General features: G+C 46.3%; 1 protein-coding gene across 3 annotated transcripts in view; it reads left to right on the top strand.

Moving 5' to 3' along the window:
• The window catches only part of FHOD3 (formin homology 2 domain containing 3), a 451,796-nt gene that overhangs the window by 387,234 nt on the left and 49,742 nt on the right, over nt 1–14,820 (top strand). For all 3 annotated transcript variants that reach the window (XM_040632587.1, XM_040632586.1, XM_040632585.1), the window contains 2 exons: nt 190–474; nt 7,689–8,569. In XM_040632587.1, coding sequence (XP_040488521.1) covers nt 190–474; nt 7,689–8,569 — 1,166 coding nt within the window. The remainder of the gene's footprint in view (nt 1–189; nt 475–7,688; nt 8,570–14,820) is intronic.

The raw sequence follows: 14,820 nt of genomic DNA, 5'->3' as shown, positions 1-14,820 counted from the left end.
CACCATCAGCAGTCCCTAGAGGAGTGTTTGACTGAATGACCAGGGGATGCGAATCCTGGGGGCCATCTTTAGAAATCTGCCCACACCAAACAGCAAAGAGGAATCAACCTCATGTCGACTTTCACACCTCACTTGACATTCCCAAGAAATTCCTGTTGTGATTAAAATCTCCATTGTTGTCTCCAGCAGGGAGTGCTGGGGATCCTGAGCCTGGACGGGAGGCGGAGGTGGAGGTGGGGCAGGGCACGGATGAGGCCAGCCCTGAAGTAGCCCCTGCCTGCGTGGGAGCAGAGAGTGACGTGGAGCGAGCACTGGAGCAAGAGCCGGAAGAGCGGGCCTCCCTCAGTGAGAAAGAGAGGCAGAGTGAGGAGGTGAACGAGAAGGACAACTGCTCTGCCTCCAGCATCTCGTCCTCCAGCAGCACGTTAGAGAGGGAGGAGAAGGAGGACAAGCTCTCCAGGGACAGGGGAACTGGTAATATAGCCCCTTTTCTTCGTAAATACATTCCAGGGAACCCTGGGCGGGGGAGTTGGTTTGCTGGCCAGAGGTGACCCTGCTGGCTCAGCTCACTCACTGGGTTGTGTCACCTGGTGTCTGGAGGTGAGGGGTGTGGCCACGCTGTGGGCAGCCCTCAGTTTCCTGCCCCATGGGGGAGGTGGCCCCCATGCCCTGTGCCAGGCTGTTGTACCATCACTTCAACAGGTGGAAAAATGGCCCAATAATGAGGACAGGAAAGGACTTTTCCTGAGGAATAAGTCCCAAAAGAGAAATTCCTCATTTCCTTCTAATTTCTTTTTAACAGCAAATGTAGCTTTTTTTTCTGTTTTAAATTTAGACATATGTCATGTTGGTATCCGCTCCCTTGAAAATTTCTTCAGTGAAGTGTGTGAAGCCATTATGATGGACATTTCAGACCAGAGCAAATTTGTTAAAATGAATTGAATGAGTACTTCTAGAAAGAAAGTGGCAGCTCGAAATGTGCTGAAGTCAGTTTGATGTACGCCAGTGGCATAAACATAATTTAAGGAACTTTCTTCAGTATGCTCAGGGCCACTCTTGTTAGAAAGTATTTGCTTTTCTTTATGAAATTAGATCTTTTTGGCATTATAGCGGATTCTCATTCAGTTCATTTGTGTAATGGTGACTTTATGATGAGAGACCAAATGGAATGTTAATCCTCACTGGGGACTCAGGGAGGGCGCCACAGAGGATTATAGGAATAATTATTGATTTATGGTTCATATGCAACCCCATAAGGTTGATTTTTCTACCCATGACTTGTGAGCTGTTGAGATGACAGCCACCTCTCTCGACTAACACCCTCCACCAGTGGACCCAAGTCTTACTAGCCAGCCTTCATTAACCTACAGGCTGATACACACTCAAGGACCCTATGTCTTGGGCCCAAAGTGCATCATGGAAGCTCTGCTGGGGCCTGCCAGCCAGTGACATGACCTGTGCATGGCTCGTTAGCTCATAGATTAAGGATACATGGTCCCTGAGGCATGGGTGTGTGAATGAAAATTGAATGAATGAATGGATGGAGCCATCATGCCTACCATGAGACCTATCAACCAGTGGCTTAGTCCTACTTGATATTTGAGTTTTCACCAGCTACATTAATAAGTTTTATTCTTTATATTGCTGGCCATTATGATGCACTGAACAAGAACTGGAAGTCTGTGAGTTCACATCTTAGTAATTATTGTATTGAAAATCTCGTGTCTAGTTGAAGATGTATGTGCTAGAAGGAATTACATATACTGATATTTAATTTTCTTTCAAAATCGGATGGCAGTTAGTGTCCCAAATTCTACTTGTTAGTATTCACATTTAATGTGATTATGGTCACGGTGCAGGGAGTTGGGTCGGGTAAGTCTTCTTGATCAGTTTGGTCTTAAATCATGTTTTATTATAAATAGCTGTAGGCATTATTCATCACCACTAGGTTTAGCAAGCCTAAAACATATCAACAAGTTGGGTTGGTGAGAAGAAGCCAAGGAACAGAACTTTCTTGGATCAGATTGTCCAATATTTTTCCAAATAAGGGCAACTTTCCAAAAATGGAGACTCTACTCCCAGTGAAGAACCACTGACTTTCTACCAAAAGCTGGTGGTGTCCAAGACTATTGACTCAGGAATTAGGGCTTTGCAGTGGTTTTTTCTGCTTCAGTCTGGGGCTATTAAGAGATGTGATTGTGTTTATTTGTTGTAGCTTCTTAGTTCCTAGAAAATCCTGCTCCTAGACACCATCAGCAGCTGTGAAGTCAGGCAGCTCTGTCATCATAGCTCTTGCCTTTCAGAGTGTTCTCAATTCACAAAAGCAATCAGAATGATCCTAGTGATTGTATCCATTACTCAGAAATGAATCTGTGGGGCTTGAAAGAGTCTCAACTTATTCTGGTTGTGTGGCTTTCTTTTTGGTTCATGTGTTCCACTCCACGGTGTTAGTGTGAGAGGCTTTATCGTAGCATTTGTTACACTTCGCTGTAATGCCTTGTATAACTGTCCTTTACCTCCACTTGAGTGTAAGCTTTGTGAGGATGGGGATGTCTGTCTTATTCATTGTGAGTCCTCACTTCCTAGCCGTAGGACTAGAACATAGTAGAGGCTCAAAAAAACCGCTGATGAATAATTGAATCAAGAGGCATCTGGCTAAGATGGAGCAGCTCTGTAGTTCCCAGTCCCTTCCTCTTACAACTAAAATAGGAACACCCTGGGCATAACAGAACAATCAATCATAGGATGACTCTGAAAAGTGGAAAGAAGGCAGACTGTCTAAGGACCTTTGGACTTCAGTGACATGGCAGTGAAGCTCTAAGTAAATCCTATTCCCATAGCCAAAGAATTGGGAAAAGGATTGCCTAACAGAACAGAAAACCTTCTTGGCTATTAATACATGCCCTACCCTAGACAAGCAGTAATGGAAAATCTGCTGCTGTCCTATTCCTCTCCCACCTAGTAATTTCAGTGGGACTAAAGAGGAAGTGATCTTCTATAACTTCCACTCCATGGAAACAGGGGTGACACAGTTCCCATTCTCCCCTCCCTCCAATTCTGTGGTGTCAGTGGGACTCAGGAGGGAGCTAGTCCTCTGTCCCCTGCCCAACAGAAGCCAGTAATGCTTTCTCATTTCCTCGCTGGGGTAGTTCTGGGCTAATAGGGAACTGATATTCTATCCCCTACAGGGCAGAAGCAAGGGGCATCCCAGTACCCCTATTGAGGTAGTGTCAATGGGGTCCTATAGAGATCTGAGATTTCACTTTCACCCAGTAGGAGAGAGACTTAAGGAGGCAGTGGAAGAGGACTAACCAGCATTCTATTGCCCCTGCCCTCCTTCTCTGACACCAGCTGGGCCCAGCAGGGAGCTCAACCTCCATCCCCACCCAGCACAAAAAAAAGGCAGAATGATGTGGTTGGAGGTAGAACTAGTCTGCAATCTATTCTTCCCAACCCAGAATCAGTAGGGACCAATGGAAAGCTGGAAAAATATTTGGAGAAATAAGGACTGAAAATTTCCCAAATTTAGCAAAAGGTGTAAACCTCCAGATTTAAGAAGCTAAGCAAATACTAACGGGGATAAATCCAAAGAAATTCATACCAAAACAAATGATAATCAAACTTCTGAAAACTAAAGATTGAAAATAAAAAGTCTTGAATGGGAGTAGGAAGAAACAATGCGTTATCTATAGAAGAATGCCAATTCCAACTGTTTCATCTGAAACATGGAGGCGAGCAGGAAGGGGCACAGCATTTGTCAAGTGCTAAAAGACTAGAATTATTAACCTTGAATTCGGGATCCAGTGGAGGTAGCCTTTAAGAATGAAGAGAAAAATGAGGACATTCTCAGTTAAAGAAAAACTTAGAGAATTTGCCACTCGCAGGCTACTCTTAAAGAATGGCTAAAGGATGTTCTCAGAACAGAAAGGGACTGATGACAGAAGAAGGCTCGGAATTTCAGAAAGAAATAGAACAATGGAATAGGTAAAAATAGTAAATAAAAAAGACTATCTTTGCCTTATAAGTTTCTTAAATCTATGTGATGGTGGAAGCAAAAGTTAAAATGTGATGTGTCGTGCTCAAGTATGTAGAGGAAATAGTTGGGACAGTTCTGTTTTTGAAGTGGAAGGGACGGTAAAAGGGTCTAGATGGAAGTAAGGGTTCCGGGCTTCAAGTAGCAGAATATCAATCCCAGCACACAGAGAAGTTAGCGTGCACATCGTAATTCCCAGAGCAACTTTTAAGACAATGGTATGAAGCAGCATAACCCAAACCAGTAAAAATCGAATTGAAATTCTAAAAAATATTCAGGTAACCCACCTGAGACCAAAAAAAGGAGAAACAGGAACTAAAACAAAGAGAACGAACAAAAAATAAAGAGGCAGACTGAAGCCCTAACGTAATAATTACTTTATGTTTTGTAAGTAGTCTCTACACCTAACGAGGGGCTCAGACCCACAACCTCAAGGTCAAGAGTGACACGCTCTACCGACTGAGCCAGCCAATAATTACTTTAAATTAAAAGATGGAGATGTGCAGAGTGGATACAAATATAACCCAACTATATGCCATGTATACAAAACTCCTTTTAAACATAAGGGCATAGGCAGATGGAAAGTTAAAAGTTGGGAAAAGATATACCATGCTACCATTAATCAAAGACAAGCAGGAGAGGCTATATTAATATCGGATAAAGTAGACTTCAGAGCAAAGGAAATTACTAGAGACAAAGAAGCAACACTACGTAATGATCCAAGAAGACCTAAGTGAATAAAGAGAGTAAGGGAGAACACCAGCATTTAAAATACCACCTGATTTTGTCCTTTTCCTTGTTGACAAAATAAGAAATTGCAACATTTCCCAGTAAATGGAGAAGGAGAGAGACTCAGCCACTTTATGTGCTACAGCTCCCTGACCTCAAAGCAGTCTTCCCACTTATGGGGCTGTCTGGCCAGGTGTAGGGACTCTGGGTACCCAGATTTTCCCATTATGTCCTCAAATGCCATCTCTTCCCTCTTTGATGGTGGTTGTCTCCTAAGTGTATTGTTTGAGAGGGTTCAAGAGCTCCTTGTTCTGGTTATTGGTCCTTTGGTGAGGTTAGGTCACTGCTGAGCAGAGGACGAAGCTTCAAAGGAAACAGAGCACCAGGGGACCTTTGTGCTTCTCCAGTAATGCCTCCTCTAAGATCAGGGCAGGGCCATGTGGGAGAGACCAGTGTCCCTCCCTCCCAGCAGGTTTGATTGGGCCATTCTCCTTTGGTGGAACACAAGCTCCTGATGCATGTGTCCGTGGCCTAGGTCCCTGCTACTCCCCAACACAAGTATCCACAGAGGCCCTGGGTACATGATGGAACTCACATCCTGAATGCCCGCCAAACAGCCCTGCTGGCCCTTAGGAAGCAAACTCAGAGGAATAATATTCCTGACCGTTCATTGATTCATCCTAGATGCTGGGAGTACAACAGTGAACAACAGCAACCAAATAACTCTAATCCCTGCTCTTGTAGAGTTTACATTCCAATGAAGAGGACAGTTGAACAAGTAATTATAATCATTCCAGTGGTAGGACAAAGGCAGCAATAAAATAAATAAGGAAAGTGTGTGGAAGATGAGGCAGTACTAAGTGCTCTGGTGACGAATGCCAGCAAGGGTGATAAATGGCGTTGGGGAGAGGGAGCGAGCGTTGCACAATTTTAAATAAGGTGATTGGGGAAGACTTCACTGAGAAGATAGCGTTTGAGGGAAGACCTAAAAGGAGGTTGAGAAGCAAATTGTGTGGTTAGATGGGTGCACTTTGTGTTGGGATAGGCAAAGGCCCTGAGGCCAGATCTTGCCCGGTGAGGTCTAGGAAGTGTCAAGCAGCTACTGTAGCTAAAGAGGCCCAGGTATGTTTGTCAAGAAAATTAATGTGGGTTCACACGAGGCTTGGGAACATTGAAAGGTCACTGGCTTTTTTCTTGGTGGAATGTGGCAGCATTAGAAGTCTTTGAGCAGAAATATCTGATCAGACCTTTTAACACATCGCATTGCTGTTAAGAACTGACTCTAGAGAGACATGCATGGAAGTTGGGACCAGCTAGGGGACACCCCTGCAGTGTTGCAGGCCAGAAACCATGCTGGCTCAGACTAGGACCATGGCAGGGCAAGTGATGAGAAAAGTGGGAGGATTCTGCATGTGACTTGAAGATTTTGCTAACAGGATGCCCTGCTGTATTAGGTGCCCGTGTGAAAGAATAGGAGTCCAACGACTGAGATTTTTGGAATTGGCAGCAAGATGGATGAAAGTTGCCATGTCTGAGATAGGAAAGGGCTGCAGGAGAAGCAGGTTTGGAGAGGGGGTGGGGATGAGGGCAGCGATGGTACCTAAGGCCCGAAGACTGGATGAGATGGGAACTAAGTGTACAAGGACACGAGGTGCAAGGACATTTAAAGGGTAAAGATAAGGAGGAACTGGCATAGGAGACTGAGAAGGAGCAGCCAGAGAAATGGAAGCAGCCCAGGTGAGTACAACATCCTAGAAGCCAAGGGAAGGCTGTGAGTAAAGGAGGGAGTGAGCTGCTGGGTCTAGTGCAGCACCAAAGTCTTTGACCACCTGGGAAGGAGCAGCTTTGAAAAGCGGTGAGAGCAAAAACTTGATGAGACTGGGTTCAAGAGAGAGAATAAGGAGAAAAATCGGAGCAGTGAGCAAAACAACTCTGATATGCAGCTTTACTTTAAAGGAAAGGAGAAAAGTTGGATTATAGCTGGAGGGCTAAGTGGAGTGGAGTTGTTTTTTTGTTTTTGTTTTTTGTTTTTTTAAGATGGGTGAAATTACGCCATGTTAACATGCCAGCAGGAAGGTCTAGTGGGAGGAGCATGGGAAATGCCAGACAGAGAACTGCTGGAATGGCTTCCAGATGCACATGGGAAGTGACTGACCCTGCTAAAGGGGGTGGTTTATTGGCAGTCACTGGAGGGAGGCCATGGCTGGGGTTCAGGTGCAGGTGGGCGGAAGGCCAGATGAGACCCTGGAAGATCTCCTCTGACTTCTGTTAATCTGTTGAACTGGGAAGCAAGGCTATGCTGGTGTGCAGATGAGATGGTGGGGAGGGTAGAGGAGAGAGGGGAGGTGGGAAAGGTCCCCCAGGAAAGGTGGTGAATGAGGCTGCAGGCAGCGTTAAGGGTTTCCTGGAGACTGGTGACCACAGACTTAAAATACGACTGGAGACATGGTTTATGTGTGTCCCCAGGCATTTGGGGTGCGCTGATACAGATGAGTGGAGGGGGAAACAAACATATCTGCAGCCTTTCCAACACTGTCCTATGGTGGGCGAGGGAGCGTCTTCCTTGCCTCCCTGTGTCTAGTTAGGACAGAAGCCCCTTAGTTACCTGTGGCTGGGTGGGTCCCGACCCGCTGTCATGGGTGGGCAGTAAAAGTGAGGAAAAGACTCCCATGAGCCACAGTGGGAGCTGAGAGCAGCGTCCTACCTACAAGTGTCTTGGGTCCTGGAGCAGGTCATTGTGACTTTGACCAGCATCTCTTCCTGGTCAAGAGCATCCTGTCCGCTATGACCCCTTCCTTTTCAATCGCTTTATTTCAGTGTCTTCTCTGTCACTCTGTGTGTAAGGCCTCTCTATCACCTAACGGCTTTCTTATGAGACTAGGCACCTGCCACTTGCTCACTTTTTCCCCCGCCTGTATGCTTTCAGGTTTGTGGTCCACGGGTGTTCAGGATGCTGGTGTAAATGAACAGTGTGGCGACATCCTCACCAACAAAAGGTTCATGCTGGACATGCTGTATGCCCATAACAGAAAGCCCACGGATGACGAGGAGAAGGCGGAGGGCGAGAGCGGGAGGACTGAGCCGGGCGCGGAGGCGGTAGCCAGCCTGGCTAGCAGGATATCCACGCTGCAGGCCAACTCTCTGGCCCAGGATGAGAGCGTCAGGAGGATGGACGTTGGCTGTCTGGACAATCGGGGCAGCGTGAAAGCCTTCGCTGAGAAATTCAACAGTGGGGACCTAGGGAGAGGGTCCGTCTCCCCTGACGCCGAGCCTGATGACAAGGTCCCAGAGAAAGCATCCGCACAGCCGAAGACAGAATCCGACTACATCTGGGACCAGCTCATGGCCAATCCGAGGGAGCTCAGAATCCAAGACATGGATTTCACCGACCTGGGGGAGGAGGACGACGTGGACGTCCTGGACGTGGACCTGGGTCCCAGGGAGGCCCCGGGGCCGCCGCCCCCGCCCCCGCCCACGTTTCTGGGTTTGCCGCCCCCGCCCCCACCGCCCCTGCTGGACAGCGTGCCTCCCCCTCCAGTCCCCGGTAATTTATTGGCTCCTCCTCCAGTATTCAACGCTCCTCAGGGCTTAGGGTGGCCCCAGGTCCCCCGGGGTCAGCCGGCATTCACCAAGAAAAAGAAGACCATCCGTCTCTTCTGGAATGAAGTGCGGCCGTTCGAGTGGCCATGTAAGAACAACCGGCGCTGCAGAGAATTCCTGTGGTCGAAACTGGAACCTATTAAGGTGGACACGTCCAGGCTGGAGCACCTGTTTGAGTCTAAATCTAAGGAACTGTCCGTCTCGAAGGTACCGCTAGCATCCCAAATGCTCCTTGATTTGCAGAGTTCCTTTCCGCTCTTGAGCTCTTGAGTAGGACTGAGAGCTCTATTGTATTTCAAAATCCTTTCATGCTGCTTTGGCTATGTGGTAAAAAGAGGCGGTCCGTATAAAAGTCTGCCCTTTCCGAGATTAGTCTGTGTCCTGTGCTAGACGTAAACTGCACCAGTACAGGACCCTTGATTGGCTAACATGGACGGCAGCCTCTTAACACGGTCAGGCAAAGTAGCTTTCAAAGAACCGAATAACCCAGAGGAAAAGACAGAACGATCCACCAGGGAACATGAGCATAGCCCAATCATAGATGCTGGCATTAATTGGAGGAAAGCAGTCGTGCAGATTTATCAGACAGATGGATTTTATCCAGGGGATGGGTCCACTTACTCTTACCTTGGTTGATTCTAGTCGATGGTAGTGGTAGTCTATTGGAACCTCAGCTGTAACCACACAGCTGAGTCTAAGTCTTAGATTTAATCTAAGACTTAATTTAGTTTAAATCTGAGTCCTTAGATTTAGAGTCTGCAAGACTTACCGGCCGGAACTTACCATAAATTAGTTTTAGCTCCACATGTGTTCCGTTTATCAGCGTTTTGGGTGAGTATAAAGCCAGCTGAGTCGGGCTCCCCAACCTGCCAGTCCAGTATGAATTCTGAATCAAAAACACGTGCAGCGTTGTCCAGACAAGAGTGCTCTTCAGACGAGGAGCCAAGTGACAGGATCAGTGACTGGTTGAGGAGGGGTGGGGCGTGGAGGGTAGGGCAGCTCTTCCTAAGTTGGCCTTTACACTGATGTTAATTTCTGCCCAGTCTCAGCAGTGATGTGAGTCTAAACAATTCCAGCCTCAGGAATCCCCCCACGTCAGAATTAAAGCTTCCTCCTGCTTATAAATCCAAACGGCTAGAATCCAACACAGCAAATCAGGTCCTGTTGGTGCACTCCTTCAGCTGAAAGGAGACGCCCTTTGGTCCTCTCTAGGAAATGACATTGAGGAAGGTGAGGTTGGGCACCCGCTCTGTGCGTCTGTGTCCTGACTTTCCCAGGAATGGTGACGTGGTGCTGAGCCGCCCACACACCCCCTTCGGTTCTTCCAGTGCAGCCCGGCATTTGGGAGAAGACAGGCCCGGCTGGTTTAAACAGCAGTGTCTGATGGCCCGGAGTTACCCGGGGCCTGCCCTCGCTCACACCACCCTCCAACCCACTGATCTAGTTGGCTGGTCTCCCTCAGCCCCCACCTCCCATGTGGGCTCATCTGGGGGTACGCCCTCTGGGCTTCCCCTGGTTGCTCAGCACCCTTACATTGCTGGCCCTTGACTCGGGTGGGAGGAAGAAAAGGGAGTAATGGTTTGGCAATGAAATTACTTCTGACTTCATTTTTACAAAGGAAATAGCAAGATTTAGAGCTTCACTGAGAAAACCCAAAAGGGCGGTCCACCTGCCTCCTTCCTTCTTTTGGCCCTGTTCTGGTTGGTGACAAGAGTCTGGTCAGCGCCCTCTCAGTAGCCCGAAGTTCCATTCTTGCTTGAAGTAGGTGATGATCTCATAAAATACTTTATTGCCTGGCTAAAGGACACGTGTTTGCCTAGTTTTTATAAGGTGAGAGCATAAGAGAAAAGTAATAGTATATTGAAAAATTTACCACATGGATTCAAGTATGTTCTTCAGTGGGACCCAGAAACCCGTACCTTTGTTCTTTGGCGGGGGGGGGGGGGGATAAGTAATGTGAGCAGGAACTAATTCACAAATGTTACGAAAGATGAAAATGCACATGAAGATAAAAATATATCACATTGGAGAGTTGAATCCTTAAGTGTACATTCGCAGTGCAGATATAACCAATTTTACTTCTGTTTCTAATCCTCGATTGTGATTTTCATAAAACACAGCTGTAAACAGCCACTTCCGAATTCTGGCTCATGAGAGGTTTTTCATTAAACACAATAACGAGCAACACAAATAAAATAAAATAGACTTCACGAGCCAGCACAGAGCAAAGGGAATCGGTTTTGGGTTTTGTCAGACAGCTTACACCAAACCAGAGTTCCGGAACATGCTTATGACCATCCAGGTCACCCCCAAAATGAAGATTCACATTCCAGATCCAAGGCTGGGTGACCACTTAGTGGAAATAAGAACAGAAAAGTATGCTTTTGTATTTCCTTTCCACATAGTTTTAGGAATAGTTTTTCTCTCTCAGCAGGAAATATATATAGCTTTTTAGTAAGATGACTTTAATTATGTTTTGTGGAGAAAGGCAGAAATCCGGTGCTAAATTTCATCACGTTGTGTTTCTACTGCTGGTCTAAGATGTGGTGAATCACATAGGAGATTGTAGGAGTGACCCCAGAGAAAGGTGTCAGGGCAGAAAGCCCCTGGACGTAAGGGGAAGTACCTCTGCGGACCTGCCATGATCCTGAGGAGCCCCCAGGAAGTGGTCTTCACCCTGTGTGCCTAATCAAGAGAGGCAAAGTCCCTCCTGCTCCCAAAAGGCAGTTTTTAGGTCCTAAGTTACAGATAGACCCAGACAGGTGAAGCGTGGAAGAGGAAACAGAAAGAAGGAAGAGACTTGGTGTCCCCTTTGGGGACTCAATCCTGTCATACTCCCTTGGGCTCATTAAGTTTATCATGGGAAGGGAGCTCCAAAATGGGTTTGGAGAAATTTTTTTCAACTTTATTTACCCTGACATTTCAAAGGGTATCAGAAATGATTAGCAGTGACTTGTTAAGAAAATTCAGAGAATGATGATTTATTTGGTCTGGGGTGAGCCCCAGCCTGGGTTATTTTTAAAAGCTTCCCAGGGACTGAATCAAAGTTGACACCACTGATTTAAAGTGAAAACTGAGGCAACAATGAGGAAGGTATTGATCCCCCCACCCCACCACTCTCCATGTTGACTCCCCCCTCCCGCCCCAATCTGTTTTATTCTTCCAAGAAGAGAGTCAAGTTTTTCTACCTTGTATTCAAGTTCAGGACATACAGAAATGATATTTTATTTAACATCACCCTCAGAAAACTGAATTCTGTCTGGAAGTTCAAAACCCAACTTTGGGACTTCAGTGGGCTGACCATACATCTAGTGTTTCCAGGTTGGCCCCTGTGTATGCCTGTCATCCCAGCATGATTATTAAAGCACTTCCTTGCTCCCTCAGGGGTCTCCTCGTTAGGGTACTGTACACACACGATGACCATTGGAAACACAGCTGTTTTGCAGCTAGCCTCAGCTGTAGAAGACTGCTGCAGAACGGGGAAATTAATACTTTTTTTCCCCTAAACGTCATGATAAGGCAAGCCTATTCTGGCAAGTTCCTCAGAAACTCTCTTCCTAACTATGGGATTTTCAGCCTTTATTTAGACATAGTTGGGTGATGTTGTTGCCTTAATGCTCGCCCATGTGTATCAGTCTCCCTTGTTACAGGATTTAGGAAAATTCCACAGCTGTCACATCTTTATGACATCTGTATCATGGCCTCATTGTCATTGTCACTTTCTCAACAGGCAGTTTTGAAAATATCTTCTGGCGTCACTCTTTTGGCAGTTAGCAGGGAGTGAGGAGGAATGATTTATCATCGTAAAGCCCGTGCTTTGCTGAGCCAGACCCAGCATCTGTGACAGCGATGCTAAGAAGCGTTTTGAGAGGTCGTGCATTTCATGGGAGTGTTCTCGGCTTAGGGGTGTTCATCTAATCACATCCTGAGCACAGATTCTACGTTCAGTCACAGCACCATCTGGGTGACAAGTTCTATACACTGAATATCCACTCTTTAAAGGTTGCGTCCTTTATTTCTAGTAAAATCAGTCTTTAGAGATTCAGAGGACTGATTCTTCATGGCAGCATCAGGAGACTGGAAACCAAGCCCTGTTTACCTGCCCAGATGGCATGCCTCCCCACGTGGGTCCCCTCTCCCCCCATGCTTATTTCATATTTGCCCTCATGAGGAATTTTCTGCCTTCCATGGAGCGCTAGTCTGACCTTGGTCTTCCTTACCATGGTCTGCTGCAGGCAGAAGCCCGAGGACTGTGTGGAGAGGTGGAGCCAGGTTTTCTGTTTTATTTCCAAGAACCACACCCACAGTGCGGTTGTGTGGTGTTAGCTGTGGCAGAATGTGTGGCCGTGTCTTCAGGAGTCAGCATCCAAAGCTGCTTTACCCCTGAGTGTGGAAAGACTTTCTCTGTAGCTGCCAGTTCAGCTCCCTGCATTGGGCTGTGAGCTTGGCATTTGTTGGGTACGTCATTCGCGTTGTAACATTGATAAAAACTCCCCACATTGTCTATAGCTGTTGGGACTTTATCCTACATCATTCATAAAAATGGTAGGACCAGTCCTTGTTACATCTTAGAATGGACAGGAGGACCCTGTTACTGTTTTCCTATTTTAAGAAATGTTCTCTTATCCCTGCCTTTTGTTTCCTATTTTTAAATTGCATTCCTCTTGAAAGAATGCCTTTCTACTCAACAGTCCTGTCTCAAAAGCCTTTAGACTTACAAAAAGTCTGAATCAGTGACTCTAATTGCATGAGAGATGATTTAACATCTATGACCCATGGCCCTGTTCTAGACCAAGGAGGTCAGAATCTCAGAGGATAGAATCCACACGTCAGTGATGTTTAGAAGTACCACTGAAGATTCTTTGTGTACCCACAGTTGTAAAGCACTGGTCTAAAATGCTTTTCTGGTTTCCCTTCAGAAAGTGTTAGTAGATTGATCAGTCCTGCTTCCTCCTCAGATACATGATGTTGAATTTTTCCCAGCTAGTGGTAGTGACTTAATGTTTACCCTTTCTGCCGTCAGTCATGGAGGCAGCCATGTCTTCTGGAAAAGGAAAATCTCCTGTTCTTTCTCTAGAATATCCCTTTGCATTAGTCCTGGAGACCAGTCTATTAGCTTCAGAAGGGAATTCGGCATGTGGAAATCACCATGATATTCTTTGTTAAAAACAGAAACCAAGATGTTCTCTACATTCTTTTTTGCAAGATCTTTAGTACCCCTGAAGATGCGCTCATTTTCTGGGATTCTATGTGCCTGAAGGTCTGTGCAGACTCTAATGAACACCCGTGAGCTATTTTCAGTCATTCACAAAGCCCCATGCAATTTGTCCGTGTCCCCGGCAAGCAGCTCTGTGGGCTACATTGAGTATGGAGTCTCTATGCTTTCCTCTGGAACTATCATCTTCAGGGTGGGGCCACTGATCTGATCTGACATTCGTATTTATGTAGGTGCCTTTGATCAGTAAATGTGGTAGATGCATTAGGCATGAAAAATATATATTGGTAGACCACGTATTTTTAAAATGTCAATAGAGTAAAAACAATAAAAAGGAATCGCTGTTGGGAAACAGGTAAGAGCTCATTTTTAGAAAGTACTATGTTCCAGGCATTGTCATAAGTACTTTGCATGTATTAATACCAGTGATACTATTCTGATAGTTCTAGCAAATACTTCTGTAGTTCCTACCATGAACCAGGCATTGTTCTTGCTGCTTTACATCCATTGTCATATTATTCTCACAGCAAACCTTGTGAGATATGTGCCAGAGAGGAAACTGAAGCACAGAGAGGTCCAGTGACTTGCCAAAGTCACACAGCCATGAATGGTCAGATCCCAGCTGAAGTTACCTTTCAGGGCTCCTAAGTCTGTCCATGTGATCCTTGGATTCCATTTTGTTTCTAGTATTCTTTGACAAAAAGTCAATCAGCCAAAGCTCTATCCTCCACCTCAGAGAGTCTCAAGAACTCTCAGGGAGGAAAGGATTGTTGGAAGGAGGCTCCTGGGGGCCCGGGCTCTGGGCACAGCATGCTAGGCTAGGACTTGGCAGAAAGTGAAAACAGGAGCAGCGGACTCTGGGGTGAGATAGTTGCCCCAACCAAAGAATAATATCAAGGGAGGGTGGGGAAACCATATGTCTCTGAACATGCCACTTTTCCAAATATGTCCCGAAGTGTTCAGGGGAAAAGAGGAACTTCCTTAAGGGGTACGGGGTACCCTGGGAAGAAACCAGGCTCTATTTGCTTCCAGAAAGCCTGGTTAACCCAAACTTTTGAGCGGAACCAGGCAGTAATGCTTAGTATCTAAGAGAGCACCGCCTTTGAAGCCCCAACTATCAGGGATCCTCTAGCATGCCAACCGTTGCCTTTCCAGAAATGTGTCTCTGGGGAAATGCTTCAGCCTTGGATGCCATGTAGGGCTTTTGTTTGTTTTTGTTTCTGATTCAGCCAAGAAGATTGCG

This window comes from Ursus maritimus, unplaced genomic scaffold (genome assembly GCF_017311325.1).
Source record: "Ursus maritimus isolate PB19 unplaced genomic scaffold, ASM1731132v1 scaffold_18, whole genome shotgun sequence".
Taxonomy (NCBI): Eukaryota; Metazoa; Chordata; class Mammalia; order Carnivora; family Ursidae; genus Ursus; species Ursus maritimus.
Note: the sequence above shows the minus strand (reverse complement) of the source record. Positions and strands in the feature narration are given on the sequence as shown.